This window comes from Myotis yumanensis, unplaced genomic scaffold, assembly GCF_028538775.1.
Source record: "Myotis yumanensis isolate MYYU_CA2020_CCGP unplaced genomic scaffold, mMyoYum1.0.hap1 SCAF_1, whole genome shotgun sequence".
In the NCBI taxonomy this organism is placed as follows: domain Eukaryota; kingdom Metazoa; phylum Chordata; class Mammalia; order Chiroptera; family Vespertilionidae; genus Myotis; species Myotis yumanensis.
Window position 1 is genome coordinate 140,507,779 of NW_027223752.1, and position 16,646 is coordinate 140,524,424.

General features: G+C 39.7%; 1 protein-coding gene across 1 annotated transcript in view; it reads right to left on the reverse strand.

Moving 5' to 3' along the window:
* Positions 1-16,646, reverse strand: part of CUBN (cubilin) — a 296,326-nt gene that overhangs the window by 271,029 nt on the left and 8,651 nt on the right. The window contains exons 7-13 of the mRNA XM_070408021.1: positions 10,255-10,381; positions 8,908-9,070; positions 6,311-6,442; positions 5,346-5,441; positions 3,427-3,545; positions 2,827-3,013; positions 1,606-1,718 (exon numbers count right to left, since the gene is read on the reverse strand). Coding sequence (XP_070264122.1) covers positions 1,606-1,718; positions 2,827-3,013; positions 3,427-3,545; positions 5,346-5,441; positions 6,311-6,442; positions 8,908-9,070; positions 10,255-10,381 — 937 coding nt within the window. The remainder of the gene's footprint in view (positions 1-1,605; positions 1,719-2,826; positions 3,014-3,426; positions 3,546-5,345; positions 5,442-6,310; positions 6,443-8,907; positions 9,071-10,254; positions 10,382-16,646) is intronic.

The window sequence follows — 16,646 nt, forward strand, 5'->3', positions numbered from 1 at the left end:
AACTCTCTATCTCTCTCCCTTCCTCTCTGTAAAAAATCAATAAAATATATTTTAAAAAAAAGAAAAGAAAAAGGAAATCAAGATATTTTTGAAATTCTATACTAGGATATTTTTAAGATCTGTTACCTAACATTACATCATGTTTTCCCTTGAAGCAATTTCAATAAAAATAAAATAAATGTCCATGATTTATACATAATTTTCTACTCCTTTATGTAAATTATGTTGGGGATAAAAAGATATAGAATCACAACCATCAAGAAAACAGCATAAATTTTCTTACAGATTGAAAATAAAAATGTCAAAATTTTTCACAAAATAATTTTTTTGAAAAAAATTTGTTTTCAATGTCACGAAGTATAATTCATGAAAACTAAATGGAAAGAAGGAAATTCCTATCAAATATTCACTGAAAAATTGATTTTGGAGTTTATTCTATTATGAGTTAATAGGTCCTCTTTTAGAGGGGGTGGAAAATGTTTTCTGACTTTATACAATGACCTCTATAATATTGCTGAAAAGTTAATGGGATTTAAGGAAAACATTCTCTATTCAGAAGTATAACTTTATTTCAGTGAGCCTACAACCTGGTTGAAAAATAAGTATTTGGAAAAGTTGAATAATAAATACTGGAGACAAAAGCACTAAAAACCTCAGGCTCAGATTTTAATTTGAAGATTATTTTTGCAGCGGTTTGGGTTCAGAGTTATTGATGTTGAATGGCCTGGGTTCAAGTGACTGCATGCCATTTAAAACCACATGCCCCTGGACAAATTTCTCAGCTGTTCTAGGCTCCATTTCCTGATATGTAAAATGAGGATATATATGTAATTCGTTTGGGTTATGAGAGTTAATGATATAATCTGTGGAACAATTAGCATTGAACACTGACACATGCAGTGGCCCAGAGAAGACACTAATAAGAAAATCATCTTTTTAAATAATATATGTATTTTTTATATATTTCAGAGAGGAAGGGAGAGGAAGAGAGAGATAGAAACATCCATGATGAGAGAGAATCATCGATCAGCTGCCTCATGCATGTCCCTCACTGGGGATCAAGCCTGCAGCCCAGGCATGTGCCCTGACCAGGAATGGAACTGTGACTCCTGGTTCATAGGTCGATGCTCAACCACTGGGCCATATTGGTCAGGAAAGAAAATAATCTTAATAGAAGTTCCCATTTTTTGTATATAATCAACATTATTGAGTGATGACCTTCAAACATGACTGTATCAGTAAGGACATGCCTTTACAAATCACTGACTTGCTGTCAGCCAACCCATATAGAGCATCATCCATAGAGCATCATCCATGGTGGGCATCATCCACAAAATACCATGTGCGGGCGCACACGTACAGTGCGATTGAAACTTCGTGGCCCATGGGCAGAAGTCCGTATTTTGTGGAAGAGCCACACTCAAGGGGCCAAAGAGCCGTATGTGGCTCGCAAGCCGCAGTTTGCCGACCACTGGCCTAGCCCAAAGCCTGACATTTAGTAAATGCTCAATATATGATTGCTAAATTATCACTATATGTATTTTATGTAATACATATGCCTATATATAAATGAAATCTACATTAGACAGGAGACACTACAGTTACCTTTCTCTCTTCGGTTCGGACAACCCAGAAGCAGTTAACGTCATGAACATAGCCAACATCAGGGCTCTTATAGCTGAAGCTCCCGTTCACCCCTGAGAGGGACCCTCCACAGACTGCAAAGGAAAAGAAGGTGAACTGTGCTTTTCAGAGACTCCATAGAGGAAGAGGCTAGGCAACTCTAACCCTGCTGATGAGACATTCAGGAAAGTCTGAGTTATTCACATTAGAGACAAAAGTCCTGCCTTTTCTCCCCTGTCCCCTTTTTCTTGGGCATCCACCCAAATCTCACTTCTTGTTGAAAGTCTAGTTCACGTCTCCTCATCTCCACCATGAATTTCCCTGTCCTTTGTATGCTCACTGCCTCCGTTCTACCTTTGTGACATTTGACTTGACCACACACAATTTAGTTCTTATCTTTAGTTCTTGTTTATTCCCTGCCAATTTTGTATTAGTCTTGTCTCCTCAACTGGAAGATAAGCAGATTATATGTGGAGAGAGTATTTTATGCTTTTTTATTTCTTCATGGGGTCTACCACATCCTGAACACACTGAAAAGCCTTGGTAGACATGCTGATTCAGAATAAGGAGTAATAAGGGAGGGGTGGAGACGTTACAAGAGGTTTTCTGGTGGAGGCTGAATATGACATACATTTTGATGGGAAGCAAAGAAAGAATTTGGAAAGATTTGAGGGAGAACTATCTAGAATAAAGAAACAAGGCAGAAATATTCATGGCAGCGCATGAGGTCAGGTGAGGAAAGATGTCTGTCTTGAAAGGAGTCCTTTTAGAGAACTAATGAAAAGTAGAGGTATAGGAAGAGGCCTGGTTATAGAGGAGAATTGAAAGGCAGTCCCACTATTTATTTAACAGGCAATGGGGAACCCAGTATATTCTAGAGCAGAAGAGTGACATGATTAAATAGAATATTCTAGGGAAATTAAATAACTGCTTTAGGGAAAACCCACTATTAGAAAACTATAATACCTGAACATATTTTGTTTTCAGAATGGACATAATGCAAAGAGAAAAATTTTCCTTTGAGGAAAAGGCACTTCTGGCTTATTGAGATATAAATTCACCTTGTCAATTCTATACAATTTCTGCAAGGAAACACTTAGTTCTAAGCATTGGAGCAATTAGGCAAGAAACTGCAGTAGGACTCATTAAACGATGATAAATTTAAGCTGTGAGCATCTGTGGTATAAGAAATGCTGAGCATACCTTGCTGGGGAATTTGGCAGAGAAATCCAGTCCAGAAACGTGTGCATTCACAACTGAAGGCATTAATGCCATCAACACAGGTTCCCCCATTCAAACAGGGGTTGCTCAGACACTCATTGATGTTTTCTGTGCAGTTGATACCAGCCCAACCCGATTCACACTTACAAAGATAACCAGACACTGTGTCCTAAGGAAAGAAACAACATAATGCCATAGAACAAATGGATAGACAATAAGCTCAAATCAACCCAAATAATAAAGAAAAGTGAAACATGATGTATGCAACAGGTGTTGATTCACAAGCAGCTTCCAGTGGTCTAACTTGCATTCATTCATTTAAATGGTGATTGCTAAGTATAAGTTATATCTACCAGGATCAAACTGTAGGCATTGTTTTAGTTCTTTGTAAATCACTAATTAACTCATTGGTTTTTCCTGGGAACTAAAATTAATCGTTACCTTTCATCTCAGAGTTATTGACAGTTCCTTATCTTAAGTTTTATCATTACCTTAAAAATAATAAATCATAGAAAACATATTGCATAGATATGAAACTAAAATTATTCTCAAGTACAATCTCCTCAGGAATAAAGAACTCACGATGCATTGTCCATTTAAACACGGGCGACTCAGGCACATATTACTGAGTTGCACACATCCATTTGGGCCAAAACCATTTCCAGTATATCCCGGGAGACAAGTACAGAAAGGTAAGGCACCTGTTCAGAAATAAAAGTGAAAGTGTAAATACAGGTCTGTTCAACTCAGACCCAGTAACAAAACTCAGGCTCTATTGTCTAGACAAGAAATCATCCAACTCAAGTGTGCAGATCTCTAGGGGCAGGCAAGACAAGGTGTAAGGAGAATACACTGGAATCTTTATTTTTCTATTTTACCTTAAAAATAAGGAAGGAATTACTTGTCTTCAATACTTTATATACGATGACACTGACCTATATGTCATGGTCTTGCGCAAGGGTGAGGTACGCTAAGGAAAAGGGGAATTTCTCATCATGGTTGACAGCAGAAACGAGTAATCAAGTAAACGAGTAATCTTATAATGATCGTATCTATTGCACGCATTGTACATATATTGACTCACTTAATACTCTCAAGTGGGTATTATTATTATTATCCCACTTATAGATGAAGACAAAACTAGAATATGGTGGAGTCAAGGGAAAATCAAAATCCCAGTAGTCTTTTTCTAGAACTCATGCTCTTAACCACTTTAATATGCTGTTAATCAATAAACACTTTAATAATCACAAGCGAGTATATATATCACATACATATTCTTTGATATATGTGCATATATATGACATGTTAATAAAAATAAAAGTGGTATTTTGAAATAGCAAAAGATATGATAAAATTATTCAATAAATGGAGTTGGGGCCAGCCACCCATTTGAACAAAAATATCAAGGTAGATCTCTATTTGATGCTATAGATAAGAATAAATCCTAAAAAGATCAAAGATCTTAATGTTTAAATAAATAAAAATATAAAAGAACATGTACTTGAATATTTTAAAAAGGTTTGTTTGGTAGGAAAGGACAAATTCTAGAGGGGGGGAATTTTAAAAGAAAAGATTTTACCATTTTGACTACATAAAACTTTTAAACTTCTAAATAGAAAATTCCATCACAAAATGAAAAAATAAAAACAACATGACAAGAAAAATACATGTAAAATATGAGACAGACAACGAGGTAATATCCTTAATACACGATGAAATTTTACAAATCAATAAGAAAGTGATGAACAAAGGACATGGACAAATAGAAACAATGGCCAGTACTATGTGAAAAGCATTAATTATTAATTATTAGTAATCAAAACCTTAATTTTTATTTAATCAAAATTGAAATAACCGGAAGGCAAAATTTGGCTATAAAATTGACTAAAATGAGAAATAACAATAGTATTCATTGTTATTAAGAGTGGGGTAAATGTATATTTTCATACACTGTTGGTGAGTATATAAATTGATTCAACATTTCTGCAAGTTTAGCAATATATATTTCAAAAATTATAGGAGCTGAAGTTTCTTTTAAACAGCATTGCAGACTCTATTGGTATTTTCCCTAGCTCCATTTTTCCCTTCCTTATTTTTTATTTTAATTGAGGGTATGAGCACCTGAAATAAAAACTACATATCTCAGCCTCCCTTGCAGCCAGGGTTAGCCACCAGGCTCAGCCCTGGCCAACAGCATAGAAATAAAAATATCCTTAAAAGAAGTAGACTTGTCCTCCTTCCTCCTTTTCTCCTTCCTGATTGCTGAAATACAATTATGAGTTAAGTAGCTGAGTTAATTATCTTGAAAAATAATTGCTAAGTTAGAACCCACCATAAAAGAACACAGTCTATTGCATTTTTTAAAATCCCAATGTACAGTTTTGTGACATGGATTAATTTTTTTGTTTGAAGATAAAACAAAATTTATTTTAAAAAGTTTATTTGTTTTATAACATTATATTAAAATACCCCAAAGCAGAGGAAGAGTGAGTCATTACCTGGGCCTGGGGAGCATGACGCCTGTGGGTGGCAGCCTCCATTATTGACTGAGCAGACGTCTATGAGTGTGCACACTCTTCCATCTCCCTGGTACCCTGACCACAGCAAGAGCAGGGGCATGACAAACAACGTTAAGACTATTCAAGAAGAAGATTCCCAATCTGAGAATCAAACATCATGAACAGACCAACCAGAGATCCTCTATCATCAAACAGAAAATGTAAAGTGTCATAAACAAAATTTCATAATTAAGTAAAAGGACAAGAATTAAGAATCTGATTTCATAAACAATGTTCGTGGTTGTTTCTAATTACAAAATAAAAAAATTTAAAAAGGTATATGAAACTACTGATACACTTAGTGCTGACACTAAAAAAGTTGACACTTTTTCATTTCAATGACTTGATGATCTTAGAGCTAAATTATTATAGAAGTCCAAAGTACTGTTGTTTTGTGTTAATGAAACATAGTGTTGCAGTTAATCCCTTAGAACTCATTGAACTTCCTGGATAGTAACTCAATTTAGATTAGAGAATAGTAGTAATGACTCCTTTCTGGAAGAGAAAGAAAACTAACATGTATTACCTACCTACCTTCAGGCCTGTTATTCAGTAAACTTTATATGTAAAACACCTCATGTGTACATTATAGAAATAAATTATTTGTGGGAACAATGGAGCTATAGGTCTGGGATTCATGGAGACATTTTTTCAAATTCTGCATTACCTCAGTAAGCTATTTCAGTTTTTAATAAAAGCTTGTTGTCCTTTGATATTCAAATTTTTTTCCCTTCTTTCTTATAATACAGCTAGTACTAATGTGCCCTGAATCCATAAGTTAAGTAAAACTTTCCAGACTGTTCAGTTTAACTCCTTGGACAGAAGTCATATTTAAAATGGAGGAAAAAATCCCATTTTTAAATGTATGGTTTGCCTGTAATGGAATCAGAAAATTAGTGTAGTACCTGGTGGACAGGCCTGACAGTGGAAAGACCCAGGTGTATTCACACACTCAACAGGTGGAGCCACAGAACAACCGCCATTATTTGTCTCACATTCATTGATATCTTGGCAATAATATCCATTTCCTTGCCAGCCTAGAAAAATAAGATTTGAAAAGTTAGCTCTACAGATGAGTCAACAAAGAAGAAAAGCAAATAGTCACAAACATATAAAAACTTGCTTAGCTATAAGGAACTGTGCATTTAAATGAGATATACTCTACCTATCAGGTTGACAAAAATTGTTTTAAATTTTTAGAATCAAATTCGGCAAAGAGGTGGGCAATAAGAGTACACTTATGTGCTGCTAGTCAGAAGTTAAATTAATAAAACCTATTTGGAAAGAGATCTAGCAGTATTCGTTACATTTCTTACAATACATACCTTTTGACTACCAATTCCACTTCTTAAAATGTATTCTACAGTGATAAAACTGGCAGTATATAGAGAAATAGGCAAGAATAGAATAAAGGAAGAAATAGGCAAGCACATGTCTATTGCAGCATCGTTAAATGGGGAAAAGACTCTCTGTGTTCACCTTAACTGGTTTGGCTCAGTGGATAGAGCGTTGACCTGTGAACTAAAGGGTCCCAGGTTCGATTCCAGTCAAGGGCATGTACCTTAGTTGCCGGCACATCCCCAGTAGGGGACATGCAGGAGGCAGCTGAGCAATGTTTCTGACTCTCTATCCCTCTCCCTTCCTCTCTGTAAAAAATCAATAAAATATATCTTTTTAAAAAAGACTCTCTGTGGTCAATAGGGGCATAGGGACTTATCTGTCCCATTGAATTCTACAAACTATTTTTTTAATTTTTTTCTTTATTGATTAGGTACTGGTATTACATGTGTCCTTACCCCCCCCCCCCCATTGTCCCCCTCCTCCGCTCATGCCCTCACCCCCGCCCTGGTGTCTGTGTCCATTGGTTATGCTTATATGCATGCATACAAGTCCTTTGGTTGGTCTCTCTACAAATTATTTTTAGTAACATGCACACACATATAGAAAGGAATGAATGAAAATGCAAAATTTTAGGATAATATGTAGAATGTGATCCCAATGTGGGGAAATATTTTTTTAATCTTCATATGTATCTATGTGTTTGTAAGAGTAAAAGAAGCCGAAACCGGTTTGGCTCAGTGGATAGAGCGTCGGCCTGCGGACTGAAGGGTCCCAGGTTCGATTCCGGTCAAGGGCGTGTGCCTGGGTTGCGGGCACATCCCCAGTGGGAGATGTGCAGAAGGCAACTGATCGATGTTTCTTTCTCATCGATGTTTCTGGCTCTCTATCTCTCTCCCTTCCTCTCTGTAAAAAAATCAATAAAATATATTTTAAAAAAAAAATCTTCAGTTTAAAAAAAAAAAGAGTAAAAGAAAAGGTAGAAGAGGAGCAAGAACAAATTGTAACAATTGTCTCATTAGAAGGAGACTGAGGTGACAGAAAAGGAATGTTATTTTACTTTAAACATTTCTATTTTAGTCAATTGTTATGAGCTTTATTACCCAGAATTCAAATGATCAAAACTATAAGAATGTCTCAAATGAATTCACTAAACCAAAAGTCACTAAACAAGGCAATGGGGGGTGGGGTCTTTGGTGACTCAGAAGGACAGTCTTCAGCGCACAGCTCAGATCCAGAGCCAGGCAGGCCCCAGTGTGAAGCTGGTGCTTATAAGCGGTGTGATCTTGGGTATGTTACTTGCCTGCTCTAAGCCTCAAGGCCTTCTATTTTAAAATGGGAATAATACTTATTGCTGGCATTTCTTGTTTTTGTTGTAGTTGCAAGAATTAAAAATTGCCTAGCACAGTGCCTCCACGACAAGAATAGCTGCTATTATTATGTTGTCTTTGTGCTCCACTTTCTAAGAACATCCATGGAGTGCAGCCAGCCTCGTAAACTCTCTGAGATCTGGTGCATTCTTCCCAGTGCACCCAGCACAGTGCTTTGTTCATAGTAAGTGGACATACATCATCATTATATGGATGATGATGACCCCATATAATAAGGGATGAAGCTGGACTCAAACCCAGGCGCTCTCCCACATTTCTAATTACCTCATTTGACCTCCCCTGGAGATTTGGACCCTGTATGTCCGTGATGGAGCTGGACATCCCTATTCACAGTAAGGCCATCGGACCTTCTAATGCCACACCCAGATGAGAACGACTGGACTCAAGAGAAGACATTAATAATTTTCCCAAGTTTACAAACATCTGGCTAGTAGGTAAGGCAGAACTAGACCACATGTCCTTTGGTCTCAAGTCTAGTTAGTTGGTGGCAACATAAAATGTTTGACCTCACACACTATGGCTCACCCTGCCCCCAGTATTTGACTCGAGCACAGCTTGGGACAAACCTCCCATTTCTGTTGTTCAACTGTCACAGCAGGAAGATGGTCGGGAGTAGGAGTTAGTAAAATAAGACATGAAATGGGATTGGAACACCTCCTAAGAATGTGCTTCTTATCCTTGGGCAGCAGAAGGAAATTGGTTCGGGTACCATGCTTGGCTGGCAGGCAGAATCCAGCACGGTGCCTCTGACTGGCGTAGACATGCCCACATACCTGTGGGACAGGCCCCACAATAGAACGAGCCCGGAGTGTTGAAACACTGCACGAGTTCTGAACAAGGCGCAGGCCAGAGGTTGCACTCGTCTCTGTCCAGTGTGCAGGCCGAGCTATTCTGTGGGGACGTCCAACCAGCATCACAGATGCAGCTGTACTTGGGCTGGCAGGAGGACAGGAGCGTGAATAAAGAAAATCAAAATGAGCAAGAAAACCTTTGAAAATCTCACCAAGCCCCCAACTGTTTATCCCCTAATGTTCATTTCCATAAGGTAATTGAGTGGCTTCTCTTTTTCCTCCCAATGATTAAGCATTTAGACCAGACCACGCATAAAGAGAAACATCTTTATTTCAGAGTAAGGGAAACCTATAATTTGCCCCCAAAGATGCCAGGGAAAGAGCAACAACAATCAAGAACTGTAAGTCAATATAATTAAAGTCAATCAACTCAGCCTGCTATGTTTTTAGAGGGAAAAACACCCATGTAGGCACAGACCTCGGAAAATCAATTCTGTTTGTTTCCCTTTTGCAAGTCTCTCCTTCCTTCCCATCCACCATCTTTGGAAGGGAACCATTTTCCATCACGTAAGTAGGAAAAAACAGAACTAAAAATAAAGACCTGAAGGTCTCCTGCAAGGCCAGGCAGCAGGCACTGGGCAACCCTGTGGGCCAGGAGCCAAGGTTGTCAGGACCCAGAGCAAAGGCAGCAGGGACATGGGCTCAGCGTCTGCAGCAGTCACAGGGGCCAGAGAAACCCAGCCTCCTGAAAACTGCATGTTGTGCCCTAGCCGGTTTGGCTCAGTGGATAGAGCGTCGGCCTGAGGACTGAAGGGTCCTGGGTTTGATTCCAGTCAAGGGCACATGCCAGGGTTGCAGGCTCAATCCCCAGTAGGGTTCATGCAGGCGATAGCTGGTCAATGATTGTCATCATTGATATTTCTCTCTCTCTCTCTCTCTGTCTCTCTCTCTCCCTTTCTCTCTGAAATTAATAAGAAATATATATTTTTTTAAAAAACTGCATGTTGCTGGCAAGACGGGGCCTTTTGTGTTTCCATGTCTTGTCACTGTTAGAACTCACACGGCCAAAAGGAAGTCATATCTCACAGGAAGATTCATGAAGGAATAATAAAAATGTTAGTCATTTATATAATGAAATCTTAACTTCTGGGCCGAGTTTTCTGCTTATTTATGGACACCTCTCATCCCCTTCCTCGCCTGTGCCCTGCTTAAGGGCAGGAAGTGGCTTCCCCTCTGCAGCCTCACAGGGCCATGCCTGTACACAGTCACGCAGGATGACAGACTAAGGACCCTGACTCCCTCCAAGAGTCACGGTCTGAAAGGACCCACCTGTCCAGCCTGTATGCGGACTTGATCCTCACAGATGCCATGGACACAGAGTGCCTTGGAGCCCGCTTCACAGTCGTCATATTTGGAGGCACACTGGGGACCATGTGTCTCAGGTGAGCAGTGACAACTGTTGGTTACACAGAGCACAACGTCAGGGCTTGTATCAGGGTGAGTGCCTGTTTCTTAGCATCCTTTAAAAAAATAATTCCAATTGCAGGTCAATGATGTTTATGTTGAAGCATAAACCTGCAAACTAGATTTGCTGGGTGAGGCCTTGGGAGAAAACCGCTCTGCTCTGCTTCAAGCAGTGCAATCAGCAAATGCGTCTTCGTCTCAACTAGTGGGAGAGGGCATGACTTACTACCTGGGCACGACTGCCACTGTGCATTTTTCTGCTATCATGTCATCAAACCTTTCAGAGGACAGACATCTCTAAGAGTTTGTTCAAGATGGTCCAGGGAGAGATCCACAAATCTATTTGTTTGTCCAACTGGACCCACTGGTAAAGCCAGGTGACCCACAGAGCAGACACGTTCCTGAATGTTCTCCAGGACTGCATAACCCCACAAGCAACATGATATCCACATCTATGATAATTCTTATTCTATTACAAAGGGCAATACTTCTTCTACCCATGAGATGCACTTAATATAGTCACATTTCTTTCGTAGCCGCATTTTAACTCACAAGAAGGAATTATTACATAACACCTAAGCTGGCGAACATTTCAGTTCAACCAGAACCAAATAAGCAAAGTTGTTTTAAATTTTCTTTAAGCTTTGTATAAGTCTTAAAATCGCTGAGTTAGCTTAATATCTGCAGTGCGTCTTCAAAAGGAATGTGGAAGGTATGAGAATGGCCCTGGGGGAGCTGGAAGGGGTGGAGGAGACACCGAACCCAGTCTTATTTACACGTATCTGAGCATAGTGGATGGAGTGGAAAGCCAGGCTCAGAGTTCACTGTGTGCCTGACTTGAACAGCGTTGGACCTCATGGAGGAACTGACCACTGGGGCTAGGAGTCAGAGGCGAGGAACCAAGAGAAGCTGCATAACCATAGACCATGAACTTGTTTCTGAGGGTCCTGGAAAAGGGGGCACTCTACCAGATAAAGAAGATGTTTTAAAAACACACATTGAAGTTCAAGTTCAGCTGATGTCTATGGATAAAGACAAACCTGTGACTGATTGTGGGAAAGGAGAGTTTGCTGTTTGAGAAGCAACAAGGGTCACACTCAGGCACAGAACTTGGTGTCCCCATGGAACAGCACAGAACTAACTGCTGGGGTGGCACCTTTGAGTGAATATCAATGAACATGGCCAGAAATGGAGAGTAAGTATAGGGTGAGTACCACTCAGGCCCTCACATGAAGCGTCGACAGACCTAGCACATAAAGTTACAGGATGCTCAATTAAATCAGAATTTCAAATGAGTGAATACATTTTTTTGGTACACATACATCCTGTGCAATTTGCAATATCAATATATACACATATATAATTGTATAAAAGTTGTTCCAACAAGAAACCATATTTCTGAGCATTCCAAGGTTGCCTTTATCATTAACATTGTCATAGATTAGTAGCAATAGATGACTAAACCTAAATAGAAATTCAATTATTCATTCCCTACCAAAAGTTATTTAACTTCCTTTTCTCTCTACAACTCTCCCTCTCATATTCTCTTCCCTTTCCTCTTCTTTCTCCCATCTTTACAAAGACTATAATAATAAAAACATAATATGCTAATTAAACCAGACAGCTAAATGACCTTCCTGACATCATTCTGTTCATCCTTCCAGACGAAGCCACAGTGGCAGGGGCCAAGGCAGAGGCGGTTAGGGGCAATCAGGCAGGTGGATGAGCAGTTAGGGGCTATCAGTCAGGCAGATGAGTGATTAGGGGCAATCAGGCAGGCAGGCAGAGTGGTTAGAGGTGATTAGGCAGGCAGAAAAGTGGTTAGGGGTGATGAGGCAGGCAGGCAGAGGGGTTAGGGGTGATTAGGCAGGCAGGCAGGTGAGCAGTTAAAAGCCAGTGGTCCCAGATTGTGAGAGGGATGTCCGACTGCCAGCTTAGGCCCGATCCCACAGGGAAACCTGTGGGATCGGGCCTAAACTGGTAGTCAAACATTCCCGGAGGGGTCCCAGATTGCAAGAGGGTGCAGGCCCAGCTAAGGGACCCTCCTGCACCCCCAGCCCTGTGCAGGAATTTCATGCACTGGGCCTCTAGTTTTTGAAGATAATTTAATTAGATTCTTAGAGAGATTATAATCTGAAGTTCTATAATCTATAGTCTGAAGTTCATGTACATATTTTTTTTCTTTTTTCTTTTTTTAAATATATTTTTATTGGTTTCAGAGAAAAAGGAAGAGGAAGAGAGAGATAGAAACATCAATGATGAAAGAGAATCATTGCTTGGCTTCCTCCTGTGTGCCCACACTGGGGATTCGAGCCTGCAACCCGGGCATGTGCCCTGACCAGGAATCAAACCATGACCTCTTGGTTCATAGGTTGACTCTCAACCACTGAGCCAGGTTGGCCTGGCTCATATACATATTTGAGCATTTGATTCAAATGGCTCCCTTGTTAAAAGTTTATTTTATCACCATCACCACTTGTCAAAAGTTTTTTTTTTAATTTTTAATAGGCTTTCTGAATCTATCATAGATGAAATATCTGAGTGTCCTGAACCTCACGGGACATGACTGACCATACCTATTAACTGTTCATCTCAGACAATGTAATAACTTGCTGTTTCTGTTTCTTATAAAATAACTAGGGCCCGGTGCATGACATTTGTGCACTGGGGGGTGTGGGGGCCCCTTAGCCTGACCTGCACCCTCTCTAATCTGGGAGCCCTCAGAGGAGCCCTCTCCAATCAGGGAGTTTCTGTCTGTCTTTGCAATCATATGAGCGAGTTGTCTGAGACCCCAACTCGGTTTGGTTTGTTGCTCACAGAAAAATAAAGGCTTTTTTTTTTTTTTTTTGCTGCTTCATTGGTGGAGATTTTCTGGAAGTTTTAGGATATCTTCCCTTTAATTTTTCCTAGACACTCTAATTTTACTTATGTCTCTCACCTTTGCTTTCCCTCCACCCCCTACCACAACAGTAACTTGCTTTAGGCTCACTTTGCTCTATTGTCTAGGAGATCTGTCTGTCACCAAAACTACTATTCCCAGAATTCCTGGTGCTCCCTGCACTCTTGGTTTTTCCTTCCTGCTCTGTCTCCATCCCATGGCCTCCCACTCTACCAAGTCCTCCAAGCTGCCAGCTCTCTCTCTCTCTGCTCTCCGTCTGGTGGCTTTGGGAGCCAATTTCCCCAAGCCGCTCCACTCTCCGCCTGCTCTGCCGCTCCACTCTTCGCCTGCTCTCCCGCTCTGCTCTCTGCCCAGTGCCTGTGTATGTAAATTAACCTGCCATCTTTGTTGAGTTGATTTGCATATTCACTCCGATTGGCTGGTGAGTGTAGCAGAGGGACGGTCAATTTACATGTTTCTCTTTTATTATATAGGATAGTGCTAATCTATAAACACTATTTTCATCTTGGGACCTAAAGGCATTTTCCTGTAGGATGTGCTCAGGAAATTGTGTTTATCTCATCACTAAGAGCTCTACTATTGGACAGTGGCTTAAGATTTGAGAGGAGATTCTGGTTCATGGACTTTCAGTTGAATCCTCCCATTTTATCTCTCTCCTTCTTGCTCTTATCACTTGGAGATGAATTCATTTAATCCTACACTCTCGTCTACACAGCTACAAAGTACACTTTTTTCATGATATGATAAGAAAGAAGTGGGGAGGAAGAAGCCAGTAGACTATGAACTCCCTTGCTGTGATCCTCAAGACAAGTATTATTAATCCCATTTTACAGGCGAGGCTCACATTGCCCAAGGAAACTTATATCTGTGTTACATCTGCATGATTGTTTTTCTTTCTTTTTTTTTTAAGATTTTTAAAATTTATTTTTAGAGAGAGAGGAGGGGAGAGGGAGCGAGAGAAATATCAACATGAAGCCTGCATGCCCCTCACCGGGAATGGAACAGGCAACCTTTCAGTGCACAGATGATGCTCAACCACTGAGCCACATCAACTAGGATGCACCATTGTTTTTCTAGATCACATCCCCATATCCAAAAGCTAAAGTTCGTTGAAGACTTTCCCTTTTTATGTCTTTTTAATAAACAGTGTTTGTATGTAAAACGTATTCTCAAAGTATCTGAATATGGCCTTTAAAGAAAAAGAGTAATGAATTATAAACCTCCCTGCAGAAGTCACTTTTGTAATGACTAGGTTTTTCAGTCTTCAAAAACACAGCAAGTGCTCTTGGCAATTGGAAGAGGTCAAGTGCACTTTCATAGTCATAGTTTAACTTGCTTTAGAGTCCATGGTTCAATGCTGATGTAACTGACTAACTGAAAGAGGTAATGAGCTTAATACCTAACTAATATTTAAGTTAAAACCAGACAATCTTCATTGTTTAAGCTCTCCTCCACGTTTTAAAATCCACCAGTGATAAGAATGGACATAAATAAAATAAAACCTGGTAAACATTCTTGTGTTCCTAAAGAAAGGAAAACAAACAAACTCAACCTTTTTTCCTAGAAACCTTCTCAAACAGAGCCTGAAGTAAAATTTGGACCCATAGGGCTGTCTTAATCCAAAGTAAACAGGAGAATAATAAGAATCAATTCTTCAGAACAAAGATGCAATAGCAGCATTGTGTCAAAATATTAGCTGTTAGCTGCCTGAAGCAGTTGAGGGCAAGCCCTGGAGTCACAAGAACTCCTAGGCAGAAACAGACAATGAATGGTATTCCTTGCTCTGCTTTCAGTAACTCTAAAAAATAATTTTAACCAGAAACTTCCTTGTAAAATAGGGCTTTTGATTAATTAGCATTTGCATAATGATTTATCTTTCAAAGTAGGAATTATAATCCCTTTAAATAAAGACTCCTTTGTCTCCCCAAACCACTGGACTCCCAGAGTTAGAGGCTGAAGGAGGTCCCCAAACCAGAGCAAACTGCCCACCCTACTGCCACAGCTCCAGATTATCCAACAGCCTCTCAAGTTTAACTTTAGCAAATGTTTGAAGTTTCCCGAGGGGGTTACTTGCCTCAGAGAAGCTACTAATTAACAAGGATTTAACCTCACTTAACTAATAGAACTCAAGGAAGCCTCCAAGTGATTGCTGTTTCCTTACATAGACTCCACAGAGCAAGAATTTAATCTTACACTCATGCACATTTCCTATGAACTTTTATTCCTTCAAAAATCTCTCTCATGTCCAGCCAGTGTGGCTCAGTGGTTGAGTGTCGACTATGCACCAGGAGGTTATGGTTTGAATCCCCGTCAGGGCACATGCCCAGGTTGCAGGCTCCATCCCCAGTGTGGGGCGTGCAGGAGGCAGCAGCTGACCAATGATCCTCTCTCATCATTGATGTTTCTATCTCTCTCTCCCACTTCTTTCCTCTCTGAAATCAATAAAAATATGGGTTTTTTTTAAGTCTCTATTATATGCCTGAATTAGAGTGTTTATGTTGTAGAAAATGAAGTGGGATTCCTGAGACTTCATAAACTATCCCCATATCAAGAAGAACCTAGATTTAAATGTTCTGCTCTCAGCCTTCAGCAGATCCCTAAAGGGCAGAGACTAGAAACCAGATTCAGCACAATGAGTCTTGGGCTTTCTTTTATAATGGGTGCAAGAAAGGATTCAGCAAAGTTTGAGTCTGCTGTCTAGGTAGCTCTCAACTGAAAGAAATCTCTAACATTTCCCCTGCCCCCCATTTGTATCTGGACAAAGAATTTTCACCCCTGGCATGCAGCAAATAGTTGTGTCAAAGTTTTTCTTTTCTATTTGCGGGGGGAGGGGGGAGAGTGGTGCTAGGAGAAAAATAATTTTGCCTTGGTTTATGGATCTCACCCCACTTGCACACTTTGATATTCAGTTGCCTTGTAAGACCCTAGAAGACAGTGATGATAAAGGAAAATCAGAGTGAGATCTAATTTCCAGAACATTCCTAGATAGCAGGAAGGCAATAAAGTATTAGTGCTAGATAGAAGCTGGGGCATTTGCCACCTAATGTCTGTAAGCAGCAGTTCTCCTTGATAAATGCCCATAAACATATATCAGGAGATAATGCTTTCAAGAGAATGAAAGATTAGACCCACATTCTGGATCTAGCCCAAGCTTGAATGTTTATAAAAGCAGCAACAGGGGAGGGTCATTTAAGTGAGAAACAAAATACTGATAGCAAAAGCTCTTTAATAACACAATATTTAAGTTAGAGGTGGTTAATTTTAGTTTTGAACCAATTATTAACTCATTGATGTATCTATCAGGAGTTTCAATGAGTCAAAACTTGTAACTTAGAATGAGAAAAAAAAAAGTTAAGAT